Source organism: Arachis ipaensis, chromosome B10 (assembly GCF_059453495.1).
Source record: "Arachis ipaensis isolate K30076 ecotype BB chromosome B10, ASM5945349v1, whole genome shotgun sequence".
NCBI lineage: Eukaryota > Viridiplantae > Streptophyta > Magnoliopsida > Fabales > Fabaceae > Arachis > Arachis ipaensis.
Genome location: NC_142435.1, coordinates 92,717,112 through 92,736,119, shown reverse-complemented (window position 1 = coordinate 92,736,119; position 19,008 = coordinate 92,717,112). Strand labels below are relative to the sequence as shown.

Genomic DNA, 19,008 nt, shown 5'->3' with positions numbered 1-19,008 from the left:
AATTAAAGGAAGAATAAAATTAAAATTAAAATTTAAAATAATTAATTAATTAAAAAGAAATTTTTGAAAAAGGAGAGAGGGAATTTTCGAAAATAAGAGAGAGAGGATTAGTTAGGTAGTTTTGAAAAAAGATATGATTGAAACAAAAAGATAAGATTGATTGAAAAAGTTTTGAAATTTGTTTTTGAAAAATATATGATTGAAATTTAAAAAGATATGATTGAAACAAAAAGATAAGATTTGAAAATCAATTTTTAAAAAGATTTTGAAATTGAATTTGAAAAAGATATAATTGAAATTTTAATTTGAAATAGATTTGAAAAGAAAATTAAAAAGATTTGATTTTGAAAACTAAAGTTGATTACTTGACTAACAAGAAACTAAAAAGATATGATTCTAGAGTTTAAAGATTGAACCTTTCTTACTAGGCAAGTAACAACTTAATATTTTTGAATCAATCACATTAAATGCAAAAATCATGAACTAAAATTAAGAAAAAGATTTTTGAAAATTAATTTGAAAAATTTTCGAAAATATTAGAAAGAAATTTTGAAAAAGATTTGATTTTTGAAAAAGATTTTGAAAAGATAAGATTTTTAAATTGAAAATTTGATTTGATTCATAAGAAACAATTAAATTTAAAAACTTTTTGACTAAATCAAATCATATTTTCGAAAACTTTTGAGTAAAATAAGGAAACGATATTTTTTATTTTTGAATTTTTAATGAAGAAAGAGGAAAAACATGAAAAAGACTTATAACATAAAAATTATGAATCAAAACACACAATGCATGCAAGAACACTATGAATGTCAAGATGAACACCAAGAACACTTTGAAGATCAAGATGAACATCAAGACTTATTTTTGAAAATTTTTAATGAAAGAAAAATATGCAAGACACCAAACTTAGAGATTTTCAAACTTCAGAAACTAACTAATTAAAAATGCATATGAAAAACAAGAAAAGACACAAAACAAGAAAATATGAAGATCAAACAAGAAGACTTACCAAGAACAACTTGAAGATCATGAAGAACACTATGAATGCATGAATTTTCAAAAAATGCATAAATTTTTAGAAAAAAAAATGCAATTGACACCAAACTTAAAAATTGACTCTAGACTCAAACAAGAAACATCAAAAATATTTTTGATTTATGATTTTATTAATTTTTTTGGATTTTTGTATATTTTTATTTTTATTTTTTTTTGAAAACCTATAGGGAAAAGGAAGAAATGAATTCAAAGTCCTCAATCAAGATTCCAGGAATCATACCAGGTTAGTCTAAAGCTTGATGGCCAGCCAAACTTCAGCATACCATTTTGAAACTTTAGAATTCATTCTTAAAAATTTTAAAATAATTTTCAAAAACAAAGGGAAAATTTTTTTTGAAGGGTTTTTGAAGAATTTTTTGTATTTTTCGAGAATTAAGAAATAAAAATAAAAAGGTTAAAATTAAAATAAAGTTACCCAATCTGAGCAACAAGATGAACTATTAGTTGTCCAAACTCAAACAATCCCCGGCAACGGCGCCAAAAACTTGGTGTGCGAAATCGTGATCATTCCTTCCTTGGTAACGGCGCTAAAAACTCAATACGTACATTCATGTTCTTAATTCTGTTTCACAACTTCGTACAACTAACCAGCAAGTGCACTGGGTCGTCCAAGTAATAAACCTTACGTGAGTAAGGGTCGATCCCACGGAGATTGTCGGCTTGAAGCAAGCTATGGTCACCTTGTAAATCTCAGTCAGGCGGATTCAACTGATTTTATGAATTGATAAGTAAAAGATAAATAAAATATAAAATAGGATAGTGGTACTTATGTAATTCATTGGTGAGAATTTCAGATAAGCGTATAGAGATGCTTTCGTCCCTCTGAACCTTTGCTTTCCTGCTGTCTTCATCCAATCCTTCCTACTCCTTTCCATGGTAAGCTGTATGTTGGGCATCACCGTTGTCAATGGCTACTTTCCGTCCTCTCAGTGAAAATGGTCCAAGATGCTCTATCACGGCATGGCTATTCATCTGTCGGTTCTCGATCATACTGGAATAGGATCCATTGATCCTTTTGCGTCTGTCACTACGCCCAGCACTCGCGAGTTTGAAGCTTGTCACAGCCATCCCTTCCTAGATCCTACTCGGAATACCACAGATAAGGTTTAGACTTTTCGGATCTCAGGAATGGCCATCCATGGGTTCTAACTTATACCACGAAGACACTAATAACTCGGACTCGGTCCCCTATATTAGATATCCAATAGATATCCATTCAGTCTAAGGTAGAATGGAAGTGGTTGTCAGGCACGCGTTCATAAGTTGAGAATGATGATGACTGTCACGATCATCACATCCATCATATTGAAGTGCGAATGAATATCTTAGAATCGGAATAAGTTGAATTGAATAGAAAAACAGTAGTACTTTGCATTAATCCTTGAAGAACAGTAGAGCTCCACACCTTAATCTATGGTGTGTAGAAACTCTACCGTTGAAAAATACATAAGTGAAAGGTTCAAGCATGGCTGAATGGCTAGCCCCCATGATCTAAGAACTAAACGTCCCAAGATGAAAACTCAATAGTAAAAAGTCCTATGTATACTAAACTAGTTACTAGGGTTTACAGAAATGAGTAAATGATGCAGAAATCCACTTCCGGGGCCCACTTGGTGTGTGCTTGGGCTGAGCTTGAAGTTTACACGTAGAGAGGTCTTTCTTGGAGTTGAACGCCAGTTTGTAACGTGTTTCTGGCGTTGAACTCCACTTTGCAGCTTGTTTCTGGCGCTGAATGCCAGACTGCAACATGGAACTGGCGTTCAACGCCAGTTTGCGTCATCTAAACTCGGGCAAAGTATGGACTATTATATATTGCTGGAAAGCCCTGGATGTCTACTTTCCAACGCAATTAGAAACGCGCCATTTGGAGTTCTGTAGCTCCAGAAAATCCACTTTGAGTGCAGGGAGGTCAGAATCCAACAGCATCTGCAGTCCTTCTTCAACCTCTGAATCTGATTTTTGCTCAGGTCCCTCAATTTCAGCCAGAAAATACCTAAAATCACAGAAAAACACACAAACTCATAGTAAAGTCCAGAAATGTGAATTTTAATTAAAAACTAATAAAAATATAATGAAAACTAATTAAATCATACTAAAAACATACTAAAAATAATGCCAAAAAACGTATAAATTATCCGCTCATCAGCTGTAAAAGATCAAGCTAAGAAGTGGTTAAATAACCAACCCACAGCAAGCATAAAAACATGGAGACAGTTATCAGACAAATTCCTGAATCAATTTTACCCTCCAAAGAGGATGACACAGTTGAGGCTGGACATCCAAGGCTTTAAACAAGAGGATCATGAATCCCTTTATAATGCCTAGGAGAGGTACAGAGGGATGCTAAGAAAATGCCCCTCTGAAATATTTTCAGAGTGGGTACAGTTAGACATCTTCTACTATGGGCTTACAGAAAGAGCTCAAATGTCTCTAGACTACTCAGCTGGTAGATCTATACACATGAGAAAGACGATTGAAGAGGCTCAAGAACTCATAGATACGGTTGCTAGAAATCAACATCTGTACTCAAGCAGTGAGTCCTCCATAAAAGAAGAGGCTAGGGCAGTAACTACTGATCCTAATCCTCAAGAACAGATTATTGAGCTTAATCGACAATTACTCCTTATAACAAAGCAAGTAGCAGAATTTAAAGAGATGCTCCAAGACACTAAAAATGCTAACAAGAATATGGAAGCACAATTGAATCAGACAAGACAGCAGCTATCTAAACAGATAACAGAAGAATGCCAAGCTGTTCAATTAAAGCACGGGAAGACATTGAATAAATCAGCTCAAAGTAGCAGAAATCCAAGAAAGGAACAACTGACAGAGGATGACCAAACCACTGCCCAAAATCCCTCTGAGGACAGCAAGAGCACAGAGAGGAATAATTCTGGCATTCAAATGCCAGAAAAGGGTGAAAGATTGGCGTTAAATGCCCAGTGGATGCCCACTTCTGGTGTTCAAACGCCAGAAAAGGGAGAAAAGTTGGCGTTAAACGCCCATTCCCTGCCCAGTTCTGGCGTTCAAACGGCAGAAAAGGGTGGGAAGCTGGCGTTAAACGCCCATCCAGCACCCTATCCTGGCATTCAAACGCCAATGAGGGATCAGACACCTGCAAGTGCTGATAGTAACCCCTCTAAAAAGGCTTCTCCAACCACCTCTGTAGGGAATAAACCAGCAGCAACTAAGGTTGAAGAATATAAAGCCAAGATGCCTTATCCTCAGAAACTCTGCCAAGCGGAGCAGGATAAATAATTTGCCCGCTTTGCAGACTATCTCAGGACTCTTGAGATAAAGATTCCATTTGCAGAGGCACTTGAGCAAATACCCTCTTATGCTAAGTTCATGAAAGAGATCTTAAGTCATAAGAATGATTGGAGAGAAACTGAAAAGGTGTTTCTCACTGAAGAATGCAGTGCAGTCATTCTGAAAAGCTTACCAGAGAAGCTTCAAGATCCAGGAAGCTTTATGATACCATGCACATTAGAGGGTGCTTGTACCAAGACAGCTCTATGTGACCTTGGAGCAAGTATCAACCTAATACCTGCATCCACTATTAGAAAGCTTGGCTTGACTGAAGAAGTCAAACCAACCCGGATATGTCTTCAACTTGCTGATGGCTCCATTAAATATCCATCAGGCATAATTGAGGACATGATTGTCAAGGTTGGGCCATTTGCCTTTCCCACTGACTTTGTAGTGCTAAAAATGGAGGAGCACAAGAGTGCAACTCTCATTCTAGGAAGACCTTTCCTAGCAACTGGACGAACTCTCATTGATGTCCAAAAAGGGGAAGTGACCCTGAGAGTCAATGAGGATGAGTTCAAGTTAAATGTTGTCAAAGCTATGCAGCATCCAGACACATCAAATGACTGCATGAGCACTGATATTATTGACTCTTTGGTGGAAGAGATCAATATGGCTGAAAGTCTTGAATCAGAGCTAGAGGACATCTTTAAAGATGTTCAGCCTAATCTGGAGGAATCAGAGGAAATAAAAAAACCTCTGAAAATTTCTCAGGAAGAGGATAAGCCTCCTAAACCCGAGCTCAAACCACTCCTACCATCCCAGAAATATGTATTTTTGGGAGAAAATAACACTTTTCCAGTGATCATAAGCTCTGCTTTAAATCCACAGGAAGAGAAAGCACTAATTCAAGTGCTAAGGACACACAAGACAGCTCTTGAGTGGTCCATAAGTGATCTTAAGGGCATTAGCCCAGCAAGATGCATGCACAAGATCCTATTGGAGGATGATGCTAAGCCAGTGGTTCAACCACAGAGGCGGCTAAATCCAGCCATGAAGGAGGTGGTACAGAAAGAGGTCACTAAGTTACTAGAGGCTGGAATTATTTATCCTATTTCTGATAGTCCCTGGGTAAGCCCTGTCCAAGTTGTACCCAAAAAGGGAGGCATGACAGTGGTTCACAATGAAAAAAATGAACTGGTTCCCACAAGAACAATTACAGGGTGGTGTATGTGTATTGACTACAGAAGGCTCAATACAGCCACCAGAAAGGATCATTTTCCTTTACCATTCATAGAGCAGATGCTAGAAAGACTAGCAGGTCATGACTATTACTGCTTTTTGGATGGCTATTCAGGTTACAACCAAATTGCAGTAGATCCTCAAGACCAAGAGAAAACAGCATTCACATGTCGATATGGAGTATTTGCCTATAGAAGGATGCCTTTTGGTCTGTGCAATGCACCTGCAACCTTTCAGAGGTGCATGCTTTCTATCTTCTCTGATATGGTAGAGAAATTTTTGGAAGTCTTCATGGATGACTTTTCAGTATTTGGAGACTCATTCAGCTCCTGTCTTGACCATTTAGCCCTTATTCTAAAAAGATGCCAAGAGACCAACCTAGTTTTAAACTGGGAAAAATGTCACTTTATGGTGACTGAAGGAATTGTCCTTAGGCATAAAATTTCAAACAAGGGAATAGAGGTGGATCAAGCTAAAGTGGATGTAATTGAAAAATTACTACCACCTGCCAATGTCAAGGCAATCAGAAGCTTTCTAGGGCTTGCAGGATTCTACAGGAGGTTTATAAAGGATTTTTCAAAAATTGCAAAACCTCTGAGCAATCTGCTAACTGCTGACACGCCATTTGTGTTTGACACAGAGTGTCTCCAAGCGTTTGAGACCCTGAAAGCTAAGCTGGTCACAACACTAGTCATCTCTGCACCAGACTAGACATTACCATTCGAACTAATGTGTGATGCCAGTGACCATGCCATCGGTGCAGTGTTCGGACAGAGGCATAACAAGCTTCTGCACGTCATTTACTATGCTAGACGTGTTTTAAATGATGCACAGAAGAATTACACAACCACAGAAAAAGAGTTACTTGCAGTTGTTTATGCCATTGACAAGTTTAGATCTTATTTAGTAGGTTCAAAAGTGATTATGTATACTGACCATGCTGCTCTTAAATACCTACTCACAAAGCAGGATTTAAGACCCAGGCTCATAAGATGGGTGTTACTTCTGCAAGAGTTTGATATAGAAATAAGAGACAGAAAAGGGACAGAGAACCAGGTAGCTGATCACCTGTCCCGGATAGAACCAGTAGCAGGGGCGTCCCTCCCTCCTACTGAGATCTCTGAAACCTTTCCGGATGAACAACTCTTCACCATTCAGGAAGCACCATGGTTTGCAGACATTGTGAATTATAAAGCTGTGAGGTTCATACCCAAGGAGTACAGCAGAGTGCAAATGAAAAAACTAATTTCTGATGTAAAGTACTACTTATGGGATGAACCATATCTCTTTAAGAGATGTGCAAACGGAATGATCCGCAGATGCATACCCAGAGAAGAGGCATAGAAGATCCTATGGCACTGCCATGGATCACAATATGGAGGACATTTTGGAGGAGAGCGAACAGCCACTAAGGTCCTCCAATGTGGCTTCTACTGGCCTACTCTCTATAGAGATGTCCGAGAATTTGTGCGTAACTGTGACAGTTGCCAAAGAGCTGGCAACTTGCCCCATGGTTATGCCATGCCTCAATAAGGGATCTTAGAGATTGAGTTGTTTGATGTATGGGGTATTGACTTCATGGGTCCCTTCCCACCAGCATACTCAAACACTTACATTCTGGTGGCAGTAGACTATGTATCTAAATGGGTAGAAGCAATTGCCACACCCACTAACGATACTAAGACCGTATTGAAATTCCTCCAGAAACATATCTTCAGCAGATTTGGCGTCCCCAAAGTATTAATCGGTGACGGGGGCACTCAATTCTGCAATAAACAGCTGCTATGGTCCGATATGGAATTAGCCACAAAGTAGCAACTCCATATCACCCACAGACAAATGCGCAGGCTGAAGTCTCTAATAGAGAACTAAAAAGAATCCTAGAACGGACTGTAATTGCCCGTAGAAAGGATTGGGCAAAAAGCTTGGATGATGCTCTGTGGGCATACAGAACAGCATTCAAAACTCCTATAGGAACCTCTCCATACCAGCTTGTGTATGGTAAGGCCTGTCATCTGTCCGTGGAACTGGAACATAAGGCCTATTAGGCAACCAGATTCCTAAACCTGGATGCTAAGTTAGCTGGAGAGAAAAGATTGCTCCAGCTGAATGAGCTAGAGGAATTCAGACTCAATGCTTTTGAAAATGCTAAAATTTATAAGGAGAAAGCAAAAAAGTGGCATGACAAGAAACTGTCATCTAGAGTCTTTGAACTAGGACAGAAGGTTCTGCTATTTAACTCTAGGCTCAGACTATTCTCTGGAAAACTGAAATCCCGGTAGAGGAGACCACATGTGATTACAAGTGTATCACCATATGCATATGTTGAGCTTCAGGATATTGACTCTGACAAAAAGTTCATTGTTAATGGACAGAGAATTAAATATTATCTTGAAAGAAATTTTGAGCAAGAATGCTCAAAACTGAGACTAGAATAAAGCTCAGTCAAGGTCCAGCTAAAGACAATAAAGAAGCGCTTATTGGGAGGCAACCCAATGTTCTTTAATTATATATATTTATTTTCCATTATTATCTTATGTTTTCTGTAGGTTAATGATCATGTGAAGTCACAAAAACAATTGAAAAAGTAAAAACAAACTGAAAAACAGAATGAAAAATAGCACACCTTGGAGGAAAAGCCTACTGGCGTTTAAACGCCAGTAAGGCCAGCAGAATGGGCGTTAAACGCCCAGTCTGGCACCATTCTGGGCGTTTAATGCTAGAAATGGGCACCAGACTGGTGTTTAACGCCAGAAAAGGGCAAGAAGCTGGCATTAAATGTCAGAAATGGCCAGCAACCTGGCGTTTAACGCCAGGATTGGCAGCAAAGGGCGTTTTGCAAGCCTAATTGGTGCAGGGATGAGAAATCCTTGACACCTCAGGATCTGTGGACCCCACAGGATCCCCACCAATCTCAACTCACTCTCTCTCTTCTTTAGACCTTTTCATAATACTCTTCCCCAAATACCCTTCACCAATCCACATCCATCCATCATAAATTCCACCTACCTCACCATTCAAATTCAAACCACTTTCCCTCCCAAACCCACCCATACATGGCCAAACCATACCCTCTCCCTACTCCTATATAAACCCATCTTCACCCCTTCATTTTCACACATCTTCAACACTACTTCTCCCCCTTGGCCGAAATACTAACCCCCCTCCATCTCCTCTATTTCTTCTTCCTCTACTCTCTTCCTTCTTCTTTTGCTCGACGACGAGCAAACCTTCTAAGTTTGGTGTGGTAAAAGCGTTACTTTTTGTTTTTCCATAACCATTTATGGAACCTAAGGCCGGAGAAACCTCTAGAAAGAGGAAAGGGAAGGCAAAATCTTCCACCTCCGAGTCATGGGAGATGGAGGGATTCACCTCAACGGATGCATTTTCCTCCACAAAATTATTGGGAGCAAATTAACACCTCCCTAGGAGAATTAAGTTCCAATATGGGACAACTAAGGATGGAACACCAAGAGCATTCTATCCTCCTTCATAAAATTAGAGAAGATCAAAGAATCATGAGAGAGGAGCAACAAAGGCAAGGAAGAGACATTGAGGAGCTCAAGCACTCCATAAGATCTTCAAGAGGAAGAACTAGCCGCCATCACTAAGGTGGACCCGTTCTTTAATTTCCTTGTTCTTTATTTTCTGTTTTTCGAATTTTTATGCTTTATATTTATCTATGTTTGTGTCTTTATTACATGATCATTAGTGTCTTAGTGTCTATGCCTTAAAGCTATGAATGTCTTATGAATCCATCATCTTTCTTAAATAAAGAGTGTTTTAATTGCAAAAAGAAAAAGAAGTACATGAATTTTGAATTTTAAAACAGATTAATTATTTTGATGTGGTGGCAATACTTTATGTTTTTCTAAATGAATGCTTGAACAGTGCATATTTTTGAATTTGTTGTCCATGAATGTTAAAATTGTTGGCTCTTGAAAGAATAATGGAAAAGGAGAAATGTTATTGATAATCTAAAAAATCATATAATTGATTCTTGAAGCAAGAAAAAGCAGTGAAAAGCTTGCAGAAAAAAAATATATATGCGAAAAAAAGAGAAAAAAAGAAAAAAAAAAGAGAAAGAAAAAGAAAAAGCAAGCAGAAAAAGCCAATAGCCCTTTAAACCAAAAGGAATAAAATAAAAAGGATCCAAGGCTTTGAACATCAGTGGATAGGAGGGCCTAAAGGAATAAAATCCTGGCCTAAGCGGCTAAACCAAGCTGTCCCTAACCATGTGCTTGTGGCATGAAGGTGTCAAGTAAAAAACTTGAGACTGAGCGGTTAAAGTCGTGATCCAAAGGAAAAAGAGTGTGCTTAAGAGCTCTGGACACCTCTAATTGGGCACTTTAGCAAAGCTGAGTCACAATCTGAAAAGGTTCACCCAGTTATGTGTCTGTGGGATTTATGTATCCGGTGGTAATACTGGAAAACAAAATGCTTAGGGTCACGGCCAAGACTCATAAAGTAACTGTGTTCAAGAATCAACATACTGTACTAGGAGAATCAATAACACTATCTGAATTCTGAGTTCCTATAGATGCCAATCATTCTGAACTTCAAAGGAAAAGGTGAGATGCCAAAACTGTTCAGAAGCAAAAAGCTAATAGCCCTGCTCATCTAATTAAGACTGATCTTCATAGATGTTTTTGGAATTCATTGTATATTCTCTTCTTTTTATCCTATTTAATTTTTAGTTGCTTGGGGACAAGCAACAATTTAAGTTTGGTGTTGTGATGAGCGGATAATTTATACGCTTTTTGGCATTATTTTTAGTATGTTTTTAGTATATTTTAGTTAGTTTTTATTATGTTTTTATTAGTTTTTAAATAAAAATCACATTTCTGGACTTTACTATGAGTTTGGGTATTTTTCTGTGTTTTCAGATATTTTCTGGCTAAAATTGAGGGACCTGAGCAAAAATCTGATTCAGAGGCTGAAAAAGGACTGCAGAAGCTGTTGGATTCTGACCTTCTTGCACTCGAAGTGGATTTTCTGGAGCTACAGAAGCCCAAGTGGTGCGCTCTCAATTGCATTGGAAAGCAGACATCCTGGGCTTTTCAGCAATATTTAATAGTCCATACTTTGCCCGAGATTTGATGGCCTAAACCGGCGTTCCAAGTCAGCATAGAAATTCTAGCGTCAAAACGCCAGAACTGGCATCAAAGCTGGAATTAAACGCCTAAACTGGCATAAAAGCTGGCGTTTAACTCCAAAAAAGGTCTCTATACGTGAAAGCTTCAATGCTCAGCCCAAGCACACACCAAATGGGCCCGGAAGTGGAATTTTACACTAACTACTCTAGCTTACTCATTTTCTGTAACCTTAGGTCACTAGTTTTATTATAAAAACTACTTTTAGTGATTCATCTTGTACCTCATGACACTTTACATGTTTCATATTGTATTTCTGACGGCATGAGTCTCTAAACCCCATGGTTAGGGGTGAGGAGCTCTGCTGTGTCTCGATGAATTAATGCAATTACTACTGTTTTCCATTCAATAATGCTTGTCTCTTCTCTAAGATATACACATGTTCTTCAACTTGATGAATGTGATGATCTGTGACACTCATCATCATTCTCAGCTATGAACGCGTGCCTGACAACCACTTCCGTTCTACCTTAGACTGAGTGCATATCTCTTAGCCTCCTGATTCAGATCAGAGTCTTCGTGGTATAAGCTAGAATTATTGGCAGCCATTCTTGATATCCGGAAAGTCTAAACCTTGTCTGTGGTATTCCGAGTAGGATCTGGGAAGGGATGACTGTGACAAGCTTCAAACTCACGAGTGCTGGGCGTAGTGACAGACGCAAAAGGATCAATGGATCCTATTCCAACATGAGTGAGAACCGACAGATGATTAGCCGTGCGGTGACAGCGCATTTGGACTATTTTCACTGAGAGGACGGATGGTAGCCATTGACAACAGTGATCCACCAACATACAACTTGCCATGGAAGGAGCCTTGCGTGTGTGAAGAAGAAGACAATAGAAAAACAGAGATTTAGAAGACAGAGCATCTTCAAAACCTCAACCTGTTCTCCATTACTGCATAACAAGTATTTATTTCATGTTCTTTTACTTTTTACAATTAAATCTGAGAATTACCGATATCCTGACTAAGAGTTACAAGATAACCATAGCTTGCTTCAAGCCGACAATCTCCGTGGGATCGACCCTTACTCACGTAAGGTATTACTTGGACGACCCAGTGCACTTGTTGCTTAGTTGTGCAGATTTATAAAAGTGTGATTGTAATTTCGTGCACCAATATTCTTACTATGTAAATAAAATTGATCATAAATTATTAAAATATTTTAATCGTTAATCAGCGTATTTTAAAATTGGAGACAATTTTGATATATTATAAAAAAAATAGATTGCTGAAGGAAAGAGTGAAAGACTTGAGTTTTGACCCTAAAGATTATATTATATGAATTATAATCTATTAATATATTTAAATCATTTTTTTAAAAAGTAATCATCCAAATTAATTTTGAAAATTTTAATATGTTATTGATAACAAGAATTGTTGTGGGTAAGGAATTTCACAAAATATTTACGTTGCAAGTATAGATCCAAACCAACAAACAACTCTCGCATCAAATTAAATTTTAGGTTGTCACAATTAACAATCCCCAATAAGAATTAACCGAAGCATTAAGACTCCGGGTCGTCTCACGAAGAGTTACAATGAAGTGGTCAATTATTGGCTATGAAAGGGGTAAAGGGGGGTTTGGTTGATAATTGGGAAAGAAAATAAAAAGAAAAGAAAAGTAAATTGAGCAAGTAATTAAAGAAAGCAAGTAATAAAGAGAGACATTCATGGCAAGGATTGAGATCATAGGCTTTTTATCCTAGTCATGCATGATTAATTCATCTTATTTAGTTAATTCACACATCGGGAGAATGTCAAACAAGACTAATTAATCATATCACAAATATAAACAAGAATTTATCTCATTATGTCAACTCCAACAAATAGGGAGAAAGTCTAACGAGACTAGCTAATCTCAATCCAAAAGTCCTAACCAACTTACTAATTAAATTAGCAAAAGATTAGCGTCAATAGAAACAATATTCCATAAGTCCTAATCAACTCACTAATTAAACTAGCAAAAGATTAGTGTCAATGGAAATAATATTAGCTAACAACTCTAGATCACCAACATAAGTTGGGTTTTCATGACTCAAGATTACCTAATTACTCTTTCCAAGCCAAGAATGCTCAAAATCTACTCTAACATTCTTCCAAGCATTTTATCAAACACTTGGAAGGCATAAAAGGAAAGCATAATAAATGGCAAGAAATAGTAAATTATACCAACTACAATTTGCAAGGAAAGTAAATCAACAATTCAAATTAACAATAAAAGAACATCAAACATAAAATTGCATTAAAAGAAATCAAGATCCAACAAGATTCATGAACATAAAAGCAACAAAATAAAAGAAATGAACAAATAAAAACTAGAAGAGTAGAGATGTAACAACAAGAAATTAAAAGGAGAAACTAAATCAAAACAAGAATTAAAAGTGAGTTTCAAGAAAATTAAACCTAAACTACCCTAAATTCTAGAGAGAAGAGAGAGCTTCTCTCTCTAGAATTCTACCCTAAAACATGATGAAAACTAAAACTATGACTACTTGATTCATTCCCCCTTCAATCCTTGGGTTCAATAGCATCAGAAATGGGTTGGATTGGGCCCAAAATGAGGTGCAAAATCGCTGGGGGCGATTTCAATAAAGTGGGCCATGGACAGCATCGGCGCGCGCGCAAAGTGCGCGTGCGCGCCCCTGAACACGAAGCAACATATGGTAAAATTTATATCATTTTGAAGCCCCGGATGTTAGCTTTCCAACGCAACTGGAACCGCCTCATTTGGACCTCTGTAGCTCAAGTTATGGTCGATTGAGTGCGAAGAGGTCGGCTTGACAGCTTTACGGTTCCTCCATTTCTTCATGAGTTCTCCCACTTTGCATGCTTTTCTTCATTCCTTCCATCCAATACTTGCCTTATGAACCTGAAATCACTCAACAAACATATCAAGGCATCGAATGAAATTAAAGTGAATTAAAATTACCAATTTTAGGGCCTAAAAAAACATGTTTTCACATTTAAGCACAAATCAAGGGAGAATTGCAAAACCATGCTATTTCATTGAATAAATGTGAGAAAAGGTGATAAAATCCCCCAAAATAAGCACAAGATAAACTACGAAATTGGAGTTTATCAGTTATCTTTAGGGTTAAGTATTTTTTTCGTCCCTAAGGTCTGGGGTGAAAATCAAATTCGTCCCCGACCTTTTTTTGTTATTAAAATCATCCTTAACGTTACAAAACGTTATAAAATCGTCCTTTCTCTAATTTTTGGACATAACTACCCTTCATTTTAATTTCATCATTTACCTTCATTTCTTCTTTTTCTTTCCACAACACAAACAGAGAGGAGGGAGAGCAAGAAATGAAGAAAAGTAGAGACTCAGAGAAAGAGAGAAAGAGAAGCAGAGACTCAGAGATAAGGAAGCCTCGCCGCGCCTGGCCTTCGCCCTCGCAGCATCGTGACTCCCGCTCGCCACGCCGCGACTCCCCCTCGTAGCAACGCGCCTGGCCCTAGCCCTCCTCGCTCTCTCTCCGCGCGTGGTCTCTCTTTCTTCTTTCAATGATGGTGGCAGCGGGATTGAGTGCCACTGTCGCCGTTGAAGAGTAGCGGTTTCAGATTCACCGAACATGGAGTCTCCTTACCGGTCCTGTCACCCTCTTCGGCGGTATAGTCACCACCGCCACCGCCAACTTCATCCTTGTCAAAAATGTAAAATCTTCTCCTTTTTATTAATTCCCTCTTCTTTTTTTTCATTAAGTGACTTTCGGTTGTTTTAGATCTTCCTTCTTCGAAAGGAACAATTTTGATTCGTTTCTATGGAATCCAAAGCTGAATCATGATCTGGGTTCATAGAAAATTTTCAATTTTTTTGTTTTGTTCGTGGCAGTTTCTGAGTTTTGTTTATGCATTTGGGGCTAGTTTCTGAGTGTTGTGCTCATGCTTGAAGGGGTTATTGATGTGCTACTTCCTTCTTGCCCAACTTCTAATTCCATGTGACAAAAGAATGTTACTGTTGCTGCCTCCCCTGAGTTGATTTATTAAATATAGTTATGTGCATTGTTGCTGCATTCTTTAGTTTGTTTTTATTGTTGATTCTCTGTTGGTTTTGTTTGATTTTTTTGAAATTAAAAAAAAGTTGGTATTGTTGTTGTTAAAGATTTGGGTGGAGACTGGAGAGAGTGGAGTATGGAAAAGGCTGAGGTAAACAGTGGAGTGAGGAGGTTAAGGGAGAAGGATGATGATGAAGGATATTTTAGTTGCTGTTGCCATTGTTGATGTTGTTTGGTGAAACTGTGGCCGTTCAAGGTGATTCCAGGTCCGGACGACAAGCCCATGATCGTGGTGAACTATAAGAGAGAGGAAAAGCAATTCTCCGCTGAGGAAATCTCCTCCATAGTTCTCATGAAGATGAAGGAGATTGCAGAAGCTTACTTAGGCTCTATCATCAAGAATGCCGTGGTCACTGTCCCTGCTTACTTCAATGACTCCCAACGTCAAGCTACAAAAGCTGGAAGCAGCGGCAAAAAAAATGTTTTAATATGGTGTTATAGTGGGTTCAGATTAAAGAGTGGTGTGGTAGTGGTGATGACTGATGATGCAGGGGATTAGTGGTGAGGATGGGGAGATTTTTTTTTTTGTTTAAGGGTAAAATTATCCAAAAAATGTTATTTATGGACAAAAGGATGATTTTATAACGTTTTGTAACGTTGATGATGATTTTAATAACAAAAAAAGGTCGGGGACGAATTTGATTTTCACCCAGACCTTAGAAACGAAAAAAAATACTTAACTCTTATCTTTATTAGCAAAAATATTTTTTTTAAAATTAAAGAACAGGAAAAATATGTTTTGAGATTTTAAAGAGAATAAATTTAAAAATTTTTCTATTTCTATTAAATAAAAGCCAAAGTTGTGATTTTAATATTGTTAGACATTGTTTATCCTTCCTCATCTTATCTTAGATATAAAAAAAATAATTGAATAAATCCTTTTTTTTTTCTGTTTTATCTTCTAAACCGAAAACCAAAAATTTAATTTTTTATCTATTTTTTTCCTACATTTTCTTTTCACTCATATTCCTTCGAACCAAATTATGGGTATAAAAAAAAAGACTTGCGCAAATGTTGACTAGTGATATTCTAGATAGTGAGAGATAGTTCCTTAGTTTTCTTCATTCTTCCCAAATAAAAAATTTAAATAAAAATTAAAACCTAGCGTAAACATTTGCTACCCCTTCTGCGCGTTATTCCTCTCTTCGTTTCAAGTAGCGACCATATCCTCTTTTCATTTTTATATCGCAATTCGATTAAGCCAAATAATACTTTCATTCCATAATTATTACCAGGATTTCTTTGAATTGCAGATTCAATTGCTGCGATCTCCATTCTTCTCCCATGGCTTACGTTGAGGGAGGTATGTTCGTCTTACCGCTTTCGCTCTTAATTCTCATGTTTTCTTTGCTTTTCTTCGTTTCCGTTTAGGTTCGCTTTCTGATCCAGTGGATTTATAAAGACCGAAATTTTTCTACCTTTCAGGATCAATCGTCCTATATTTCTAGTTTCATAGGTTAATTTTTTAAGATACCCTTTGAGTTCTTGAATTTAAAACATCCAATCTGCAATCTGAATGATAGCAGTAGTATATATTTTAGAATCATAATTATGCTGTTTCCTGTGGTCAAATACTCAAATTATGAAAATATTTTAACATATTTTTATTCCCCCCCCAAAAAAAACCCATTTTAAAAAAAAAAAAAGGGTTTATTATTGTTTCCCCTGAATTTCCATTTTTATATGCAGCCAAACGTTTACTATCGGGTCTCCGGCCACATTCTATCCGTTTTCCAACTAGTATATGCAAACTCTGAAAAATTTTTAAGAAACTTTAGCACCGGAGGATATTAGTCACAAACAAATTCTTATGTTTATGTAGATATCAATGAATGTTGATAGGAAGGGGAACATTGTATAGTACAAGAAATTATTTTAGGTTCCAAATAATAGTCCATTTGAAGAGAAAAAAAAAAAAGGGGGGGGGGGGGGGGGACGATAACATTAATTAATATTTTGCATCATTTATCCTATTAAATTAAGTAGAGAAAATGAGTAGAAGAGAGGGAGGGTAAGAATGAGAGGAAAAAGAAATAGTAAGGGGAACTTTTAGAAACATTTTAATTTAGTTAAAATAAAGTTATTTTCAATCATTTCCATAATCCATGTGCATAATTAAAGCTGGACAATCTTTTGGCACCGCAGAAAGTAATAGCTTTCATAACTCAATCCGTTTAAGTTACCATCCAGTGTAAGTTGCTTGATGGTTCTCTTGTTCGGATTAGCATTTTTAAATCACATTTGCAGCTATTCGTTACAATGAAGAGTCCCTTAAATCTCCACAGGACAGCAGTCAACCAATATTTGGCCTTCTGTTTTGTTAGAGTATTGCCATTCTCTATGTTTAGATAACAATTTGTTCATTGAAGATAACAAATGAACACCCATACTTTTTCCATTGCTCTTTATGATCCTGCAACAAACCTTTGGTGTATTCCAACTCATTAAGGAGAGTAACCCTTAGAGCATGATAAGTGGGAGTAAACAACATAGGAAGATTCGAACGGCTCATAACATATTCTTGAACACACTTCAGCCTAACTAGGTTTATTGAAATTTCAGCTTGATAAAACCACTGATTTATATATTGATAAACTCTATGAATTGCTTTTTTATTACATGCTTCATTACACTATTGAGTGAAACTCAATATCTGGAATATCTTGAGCTTTTTCTTCAGATAGATCCAAATTTCTTGACGTTACAAACTTTTATATGGCTTTATGCTGAATAGTAACTACAGCTTGATGCAATTTTGTGCAGGTGTCGTGAAATCAAAGCGATCACTATGGCGACTCAAAACAATAACTGATTTTTTTTGGGCCATTGTTAACATTATAGGCGTGTTTTTTGCTACAATGTTTTCGGTAATACTTACGTGCTTCTTGATTCATATTACATTTTATGGGGAATTACCATTTAAAAAACCTAGTTTGCTCATGATGCTTTTAATCACAGATGGAAAAGGCCGATGCCTACAGGAAAGGTGCCGCTTCTGGTAAGAAATGGGATGGCGGTGCTCCTGGAGGTCCGGGTGGAGGTGGTGGGGGACCATATGGCGGTGGTCCACGTGGCCCACCTCGTGGTGGTCTTGACAATGTTCGTGGCCTAGATAGTATTAGGGGGCGTGACCATGGTAAGTTTAATTGTCTCTCTTGCTTCTAGATTTGATCATGATGATTTCTGGTTTTTTCTTGCTAATTTATTTTCTGTGTGTGTTTTCTTTAATTTCTTCCGTGAACTTACAGCCTCTCTTCCTGCCTGTGGCTCCTGCTGTGGTTGAGTGGTTGGTATCCAATCTACTTATTGCATTGGTCGGCTAAATTTGTATTTGGTGTTCATGGATCAAAGCAAAAGAAAGTTAGGACTATGTTGTTCATACTTTTATAGTTTGTTTTTCTAGCACAGGCTTGAGACAATATCAGTAAACTTCTTTATCAAAAAAATAAAGTACGAGAGGAAGTATATGAATATGTGTGCGTGTATTTTATTTTTCCTATTCACTTCTAAAAATGGGAGGTATTGTTCGAATGTTACGATATAAGGGAAACTGACAAACCGATGGCTTGCTCATAATATCATTTGAAAAAGATCCAATTTATTTTGTTCATAGCATGGGCCGGAGAAACCCGACCCACACCAATAAAGAGAACCCAGATACAACTCCCAAATCACTACCCACAAAAAATACAACTACCCAAACTGAATTCCTCTCGCACAACTTCTAAAACACATCTCCAATTTGAATTGAGGGAATAGTGGCATCTGATCAGATTCATGGATACATCTCTTCATGGTGACTTGTTGGCAAATATGGCGTTGGCGGAATAAGGAGATTTTTACTCCCCAGTTCAAGAGACCAAACGAAGGGAATTTACATAATTTTTCCTCTAGTTAATGACAGTGCAGCAGTGTTCTTGAAGGAAGAACTCTTCACAGAAAAGAGGAAAAGAATTGAAGTGCAAGTGGCGTGGAAACCTCCAATGGAAAATTGGGTAAAAGTGAACACGGACGGAGCCTTGATGGGAACCCGGGGCAAGCAGGATGTGGGGGTGTGGTGAGAAATGAATTGGGGAGGTGGGTGGCTGGCTTTGTGGCAAATGTACTGTATTGCGTTCCAGACAAAGATTTGGGGTATATACTATCTATGCTTCAACTACGACACGAGAGTTGGGACTAAAAAGTTATAGTTGGGACAGATTTCAGAGCTGTATACGAGATTATGATCCAAGAAGATAAAAGG

At 37.4% G+C, this 19,008-nt stretch overlaps 1 protein-coding gene across 1 annotated transcript; it reads left to right on the top strand.

Annotated features, from left to right (window-relative positions):
* Positions 1-15,784: 15,784 nt before the first annotated feature.
* Positions 15,785-18,236, top strand: LOC107623992 (glycine-rich protein). The gene is made up of 5 exons (XM_016326413.3): positions 15,785-15,919; positions 16,019-16,068; positions 17,529-17,632; positions 17,724-17,901; positions 18,014-18,236. Exons 2-5 carry the CDS (start codon positions 16,050-16,052, stop codon positions 18,046-18,048), a joined length of 336 nt encoding a protein of 111 aa, XP_016181899.1. The 5' UTR covers positions 15,785-15,919; positions 16,019-16,049; the 3' UTR covers positions 18,049-18,236.
* The last annotated feature ends 772 nt before the right edge of the window (positions 18,237-19,008 follow it).

Excerpts from the sequence above, each read along its gene's own strand:
- LOC107623992 (XM_016326413.3), top strand. Across the intron at positions 17,633-17,723 it reads TTTTTGCTACAATGTTTTCG|ATGGAAAAGGCCGATGCCTA; the intron begins GTAATACTTACG and ends TTTTAATCACAG. Across the intron at positions 17,902-18,013 it reads TATTAGGGGGCGTGACCATG|CCTCTCTTCCTGCCTGTGGC; the intron begins GTAAGTTTAATT and ends GTGAACTTACAG.